The sequence below is a fragment of the Cynara cardunculus genome (genome assembly GCF_001531365.2).
Source record: "Cynara cardunculus var. scolymus isolate 2C chromosome LG 14, CcrdV1, whole genome shotgun sequence".
Taxonomy (NCBI): Eukaryota; Viridiplantae; Streptophyta; class Magnoliopsida; order Asterales; family Asteraceae; genus Cynara; species Cynara cardunculus.
Window position 1 is genome coordinate 11710838 of NC_037541.1, and position 7810 is coordinate 11718647.

The window sequence follows — 7810 nt, forward strand, 5'->3', positions numbered from 1 at the left end:
AGTCCGAGTATGCATACAATCAACGTTAGCATTAAATCATCGAGGGGCCCATGGATATCGTTTTTATTGCAAAATAAAAGGAACAAATAGTATCGACTACATAGATCTCTTACCCAAATAGAGAAAGAAATGCGAATTGTGAAGTGGAAACGAGAAATGAATACGAGTCGAATTCATAAAATATAGCGAAAAACCGAGAATTGTGAACGCTTTTTTTTGTGAATTGAGAACTTGGTATGTAAACCTCTAAACCAAGATATATATTTATAGTGTTTAGAAGGCAAAAAAAACCAAGGGTCAAACATGGTCAAAAAAGGCTAGTTTTTTGAAATTTCGGGTCGGACCGGTCTCAGTCCTGGTCCCACAAATCCACCATAAAGTCCAACCGGTCCTTACCGATCCCAGGACGGGCTGGTCCTTTGCCGGTCCCGCTTCCGGTCCTTCGGCGATCCCGGGCCGGGCCGGTTTGGCCATCACTAATTAGGAGTAGTGATGGCCAAAAACCGGTCCCGGGTCGGGCCTTATCGGTCCCAAGCTTTCTCATAACCGGCCATAAACTGGTCCCGGAGTAACCGATCCCGGTCGAAAATGGTAGCCGGTCAAGGTACTTTATAACCGGTTATGGGGTGCCGGTCCCGGTCCCAACCGGTCCCGGCATCAACCGGTCCCGGCATTAAAAAATAAGATTTTTTATATTTTTTTAATGATATATATTTTTAATACATTATAAAATTTACAATTGGATTACTCAAATACACTTTAAAAATGTGTTTTAATATAATTAAAATTACATTGTCTTATAAAAATACATTATAAAATTATTTAAAAATACATTTATTTATAAAATTATTTGAATTTTCGGGCCGGGCCGGTCCATAGCCGGTCCCAGGAAACTACCAAAAACCCCAATCGGTCCCATAACCGGTCCTTACCAGTCCCGATCCGGACCGGTCCTTTGCCGATCCCGGTCCTCCGGTGGTCCTGGGTCGAGCCGAGCCAAGCCGAGCCGAGCCGGGCCAATTTGGTCCTCACTAATTTGGAGGGACTATATCGGGCTGAAAAACACAAAAAGTTGGCCCAAAAGTGTAGTTTACAAATTGTTGAGACGAAAACGAAAAATGTAATTCTCACATTTAAAATAGTTACGAATTAAACGTCCTAAACCCTAATCTTTTACCCAATTGACAAAAATCCCTTCTCAAAAAACCCTTATCTGATCGTCCTCCCCATCACGCATCACCTATCTTTTCAAGGACAATAATTTAATTCGAACCACAAACAGTTCTCACCTCTGTCAATCTTTTGTCTAAACCCATTAATTGAGTATTTTGCATCATTTCTGACTATATCGATCTCGAATCAGTTTTTAGCTGAAAACCCCCAATTTTGATGTTGAAGGCTTGCGAAACGAAGGAGGATGCGAAGTCTGTCTGACGCTAAAACGCCGCCACCTGCTGCCAACTGTCCGCCATCGACGCTCATCTCTCTCATTTCGGGTAAGCTTTTCTTGGGTTATTGCATTAGGGTTTTGTTCAGAAGTCTATTGAAATTTGTTTCTTGATGCTTAATCCTGCTAATCTTTTACGAAATCTCACATTTCGCACACTCTTAAGGTCTCACCTTCTGGTAAGTGGTTTAAGATCAGTTAAGAGTGGGAATCAGGGTTATAAAATTTTAATTTTTGGTGGTTTCCATCAAATTTTGAAGCTGAAATTTGATGATTAGCTGTTGGGTTTGCCTTGAAATTCTCCTAAATTTACTAATGCCTTTTAAAAAATTGATATAGTGAAAAATGAAAAATAGTTGTTTGATAATTGTTTACAATGAAATTAGGGGCTCTGAATGGTTAAGGGAGGCTCATGGTACAAAATTGTTCAGAATGTTTTAGAACCATTAAGAGGTATACTTTTTTTTTGTCAAACAAGATTCACCTCTTAACGATTTAGATGCTGCCTCTTAATGAAACTATTAAGAGGTAAACAAACAATCCCTTATTAACATTTAAGGCTTCCATAAATGTAAATTCTGCCTCCCCCACAGATATCTTTCTTGATGCAGGAGAAAGCTTAAAATGTAACCCATTGCGGGCTTGCAAACCCATCCTTCAAAACCTGCAATTTTTGGGAATTGAATGAAGTGAAGTTATTATTCTCAATGAAGTACTGCATTTATTCATATGTGAATTAGAGATGTGATTTATAGCATATACACTTGGTGACTTGTTAGTTGACAGTTTTTGCTCCAGCCACGAACCGGCTTCTTGTCAGTGTTCCATCATGATGATCATATAATCTAATCGTTAAAAAACTAACGGCCAGTTTGTGTGAAAATGGCAAAAACATACCGTAGTTTATAAGATGAGAAATTTGGACACAGTGCACCTAGCAATTCTTGAAAACAAAGCGCAGTGGCGGTTTTTGTAGCACTTTTTTAAAGAACAATGATTTGTTTGAAACCAATGGTTTCGAAAAGTCAATCGTTCTTGATATTTAATTTGCAACTAGTTGTTGTCGCTTTCGTTCATAGAACACGGGGACATTTTGTTGGCATAAAGCTTGGTTGATTTTTGTTGGGTAAATTGCATTAAAATGCGACAAATTTTGCGATAGTTCCTATTTAGTGCAACAAAGAAATAGTTTTTTCTCAATCAATGTAATAAAGTTTCAAATTTTCTTTTTTTTTACCCAGTTTGATCGGTAACAAAATGTTTACCGTCCACTTTGCCTTCAACCTTCTGCAAACATTTCATAAACCTTTCATGAACTTGTAGCTACGTCGTTAAATGTTACACGATCAGTAGGTTACCGGTCCAAATGGTACAAAATAGGAAAATTTTGAAACTTTGTTGCATTTTGATGCATTTACTTTCCTATTTGATCAGCTATTTTGCATTCATTTTTGCAGGCAAAATAAGCGAGTGATTGTTTTGAAGCTTTCGACGTTTCCACCGTTTTCATTTACTGTTCGGTTTTGCCACTTCTATCGGATGTTGTAATGGATGCAACAACTTCATCAGGGGTCTCTATACCGGAAAGCGTTCTTCAGCCTTTCATCATTGTTTCAAATTCATCAACTTTAGATAAATCTTTAGAGAATCTAATAGAATCGGCTAGAACCAACGATGGTCGTTCTGATCTTGCTTCCAAGAATATGGTTACCACAACGCTTCAGCTCTGCCAATCGCTATCATATCCGTCTTGTGGTGGCATTCTTTTATTGGCTCTTAAGCTTGTTAGGAACTTATGTGCTGGAGAACTGCGAAATCAGGACTCGTTTATTGAACAAAATGGCGTTGATATTGTTTCGAATATAATCTGTTCTGAAGAAATCTTGAATGATTCGAATTATGGGATTATTCGAATGGGGTTGCAAGTTCTTGCAAATGTATCATTGGCTGGGAAGGAACATCAAGTTGTCATTTGGGATCGTATGTATTCTTTGAAGTTCGTTGAGATTGCAAAACTACGAAGAAAAGATACTTGTGACCCTTTGTGCATGATCATTTATACTTGTGTCGATGGGAACAATGGACTAATCGACAAGTTATGTTCGGATAATGCTTTGCCTCTTCTTGTGGAAATCGTACGTACTGCTTCAGTAGGTAAGTTTCTTGTTGCTTTGTTCTTTCTCCGTCCCAAAATAAATGTCGACAATGCGAAAGGCATATAGTTTTAGAAATTTGTAATTATTACACTTTTTAATTAATTAAAGGGAAAAGTCAAGAAAAACCCATAGAACTTTCCCATTTTGAATGATTAAGATTTAAGTCATGTATTGATAAAACTATCTGTGTGGGTTAATCTGGCTGTATAGATCGGGAATGTTTTTGTTTGGGAGGGTTATTTCATAGATGAAAGGAGCGAGTTTTTTAATTGGGAATAAGAGGTTTGGAAAAAAAAAACTTGGCTTTCTTCATAAAGCTCCCCCTAGAAGCTTATTGAGTAAGCCACTTTCTATATCATTAAGCCACTCCCAAACAGTTATGTATTGCTGACTGAATAAGTTGTGAGTCTCATTAAGCTCATTAAGCTACTAACATATAGGCCCCAAGTTTGTGAACCTTTTTTTGAATAAATAAACCATCGAACTTTTAGAAATTTGGTACCTACTTTCTTTTATCCCAAAAAAGCTATCTGTAACTGGCAAGGAAGATTTTAAAGTAGCCAGGCCTTGGGCTCCTTACCATAGGTCGTCAGCTCGAGTCTCCTCATGGCCACTCGGGATTTTTCTGTTTGTTGTCTTCAGGGTCCATGAGATTAGTCGAGGTGTACGTAAGTTGGTCCAGACACCTACAGTTTTGCGAAAAAGGAGTTTTTGATGATTTTTTTTCTTTCTTTCTATGAACCAGCTGGGTTTGGAGAAGATTGGCTGAAACTGGTTCTTTCAAGAACTTGCGTCGAAGAATCTTACTTTACGCCCCTCTTCTCAAAGTTGCAATACGCTTTTGCCGAAATTTCCGATGGCGGTTTGCCCCAATTGCATATGTTCACACAAGATCAATTGTTTTTATTGAGCATCTTATCCGAGATCATAAACGAGCAAATAGAGCATATTACGGTCTCCAAGGCCTTTGCTTTTGATGTTTTTCAGATACTAAAAACCGCATTGAGGATCCTTGATCGCGTTTCACGGCCAAAGTCGACTCTTCCAACCGGCTCTATCGACATTGATGCTCTCGGATATTCTCTCTGTATTTTGCGAGATATTTGTGCGTTTGATGGTCATGATAACTTCAAAGAAGGTTATGTGGATATTGTTGAGTTGCTATTGTCTCTTGGGCTTATTGAAACGCTTTTAGATTTGCTTCGTGATCTTGAGCCACCCGCAATAATTAGGAGAACGGTCCAACATGGTGAGAACCAAGATTCGACGTCGTCATCAGGTAAGAATATGTCTAATCGTAGTGTAAATATTTCAGATCCTTAACGGTGCTACCATTATGATTCGTTTTGTTCTACCACCTGGCATCGTTGCCGGAAAATGGAGAGGCTACAGTAGCATATCGAATCTTGAATTTGGGTTTTAACGGTTTACGATGGTGGAACACAAAAACCCACATCGGAAATCGTTGAAATTTGAATGGTTTTCTTAGCATTTGTAATGTATTTGGCAACTATAATTAAGTTTATTTTATATTACTGTACTTATTTTTGCTGATCTTTGAAAAAAAATCTGGATCCGTCTCTGTAGGTAAGGTATGCCCTTATAAAGGATTCCGTAGTGATATTGTTGCGGTTATTGGGAATTGTGCGTATCGGAGGAAGCATGTTCAAGATGAGATACGAGCGAAAAACGGGATTCTTTTGATGTTGCAGCAATGTGTGACGGATGATGAAAATCCGTTCTTACGTGAGTGGGGTATATGGGGTGTGCGGAATTTATTGGAAGGGAACGGGGAAAATCAACGGCTAGTTGGTGAATTGGAAATCCAAGGATCGGTGGACTTGCCGGAGTTATCGGGACTTGGTCTACGAATGGAAGTGGATCAAAAGACTCGACGGGCAAAACTTGTAAACACCGGTTGAAGGTCTCGGGATACGATGTAGATGCTTACCAGGTACCTTTATTACTTTGAAGGATGTATTTCAGTTTATGAAAACCATTGGTCCTCAGGGTGCGTTTGGTGGACAGGACAGTACGGGATACGAGAGAGTGCGATAATTAGACTAGGACATGACTGAATTAGACCGGTGGAATATACTGGGTTTGTTTTTTTATATTTTGAATTCTTTATGGGAAAAAGCCCTAGATAAACCGCTTTAAACAAAGTATTGAGAACTACTATTACGACGTCGTCCCTCCTAACCATCTTAGCCCGCTTGGCAAAATAGAGCAATCACGAAACGTTAATGGTTATTCATGTATCTTAGGTTTGTTAACAGCTTAATGGGATACACAACTTATCCGGTCAGCAATACATGACTGTTTGATAGTGGCTTAATGATATAGAAAGTGACTTATTTGGTACGCTTCTAGGGCGAGCTTTATGTAGAAAGCCAAGGTTTTCCAAAACTTACCCCTTCCATTAAAAAACATGCTCCTCCCATCTATGAAAGAGCTTCACAAACAAAAACTTTCTAAATTCATACAGTATTCATCCCGGGGAAAACCAGCCAAACAACTCCGGTGTCGCTTACAATCATATCAATTAAGTCCAATTCATCAATCAAAGTAGCATCTCGCACATTTTGATTTTGTTTTCGTAATTTTAGGTCACGTCATGGTGTGTCGCTATCATGTTCTGCAAAAGGGTATGATGTCATCATCTGGAGTGTTTCCACTGTACCGGTCTCACAACTATCATGGGAAGACCAGACTAGATGGTGTCGCTTTCATGGTGCTCCAAAGTTGAGAGAACTTCTACATGGAAAATATTATTTTAGTTTCAGCAATTTTACGTTTAACGTATTCATTTTGTTTTTGATGATACAACGTGAAATGAAGATCCAAGTCTCCGTCATATTACTCGAGATGAGGTTAATTTAGACGCGACCCATAAAATGGAAGACGAGAATGAATGTAAAAAACACATACGAATGGAGTCTTTGTATCTTATATTTCTCGTCTATTTTTCAAAATTCGTCGCCTTTTTGGTATCGAGATATCTAGAATAAAATGTTGCAATATTCATCGTTTTTGAAGTTCGAATGGTGTCATTATAATCGTATTGTATTACGTATTTGTGTAAATATATATTACAAAAGCGAATATATTACTTATAGTCGTGTTCATGTACATGGTCAAATAGAAAGGTTTACTAATCACATGTGATTATACACATCGTCTTTGTGTTCTACGAGTTTCAACGTTTAGGAACAAATTAACAAATTCCGAACTTGGTTCATATTTTTTTTTATCAAAAGGGGTTCGTTATGAGTTTATGGATTAAGTATCGACTAACAAAAAATCTAATCGCAAGTATGAAAACATAGCTTTGAATTTAGATGTTTCATCGTTTAAAGTTATCAACAAAATTCTTGAAATTAACCATAAGGATGGTGCCTAATTGGTTTGAGTTTGAGCTCCAAATATCAAAAGTGCCTGGAGGTTCCATGTTTAAATCCAAGGAGGAATAAAAATCCCTTTGTGGCCACTGAGGTTCAAATGCGGCAACTCCTTTTGCAGGTGGTCGCCTTGGAATTAATCGGCTCGCATAACAGATTGGATATCCAGGTTAATCAAAAAAAATTCTTGAAGTTGATTTCCCGCAAGCAACAAGGAAAGTTATTAACCATGAAACCAACATCTTCACGAGTACAAGCGTTAAACCATATCAACAGACACAATATATTTCACATAACGGTATGTCTACGTGAAGACCCCTGACTTACAAAACAGATAGATAAAACACACAAGTACGATTAGGGGTGTTCAAAAACCCGATCAACCCAACCCAACACGAAATAACTCAACTCGAATCAACCCGATGTCTAATCGACTTGTAAAATTTTCAAATTGTAAGTACTGGGTTGAAATGGGGTTATTATTATTTGAACTCAACCCAACTCGATGAACCCGATATCCTTTTATTTCTTGGATTTAATATGATTGTTGAGTTTCTGTCAATATATATATATATATATATATATACTAGAAGCGTATTCGCACAATGCAGCGATATACATTGTGATTTTAATATTTCATTTTATTCTTTATCTCATTCGATGTTATAATATGGGTTTATGTGATTTTGAGAAAACGATGATGTTTTTATTTTGAAATAAAATATATGTTTGAAGATATCATAAAAATTTGACAAAAATATATCGATATTAGTATCAAATTAACTATTTGAAATTCCTCATTTTTT

At 37.5% G+C, this 7810-nt stretch overlaps 1 protein-coding gene across 1 annotated transcript; it reads left to right on the forward strand.

The window, feature by feature from the left end:
- The first annotated feature begins 1218 nt into the window (after positions 1 to 1218).
- LOC112526332 (ataxin-10) lies at positions 1219 to 6578 on the forward strand. Its single transcript, XM_025136596.1, has 5 exons — positions 1219 to 1496; positions 2905 to 3601; positions 4349 to 4882; positions 5191 to 5557; positions 6213 to 6578. The coding sequence occupies exons 2-4, from the start codon at positions 2995 to 2997 to the stop codon at positions 5523 to 5525; spliced, it is 1476 nt and encodes a 491-aa protein (XP_024992364.1). The 5' UTR covers positions 1219 to 1496; positions 2905 to 2994; the 3' UTR covers positions 5526 to 5557; positions 6213 to 6578.
- Positions 6579 to 7810: the final 1232 nt, after the last annotated feature.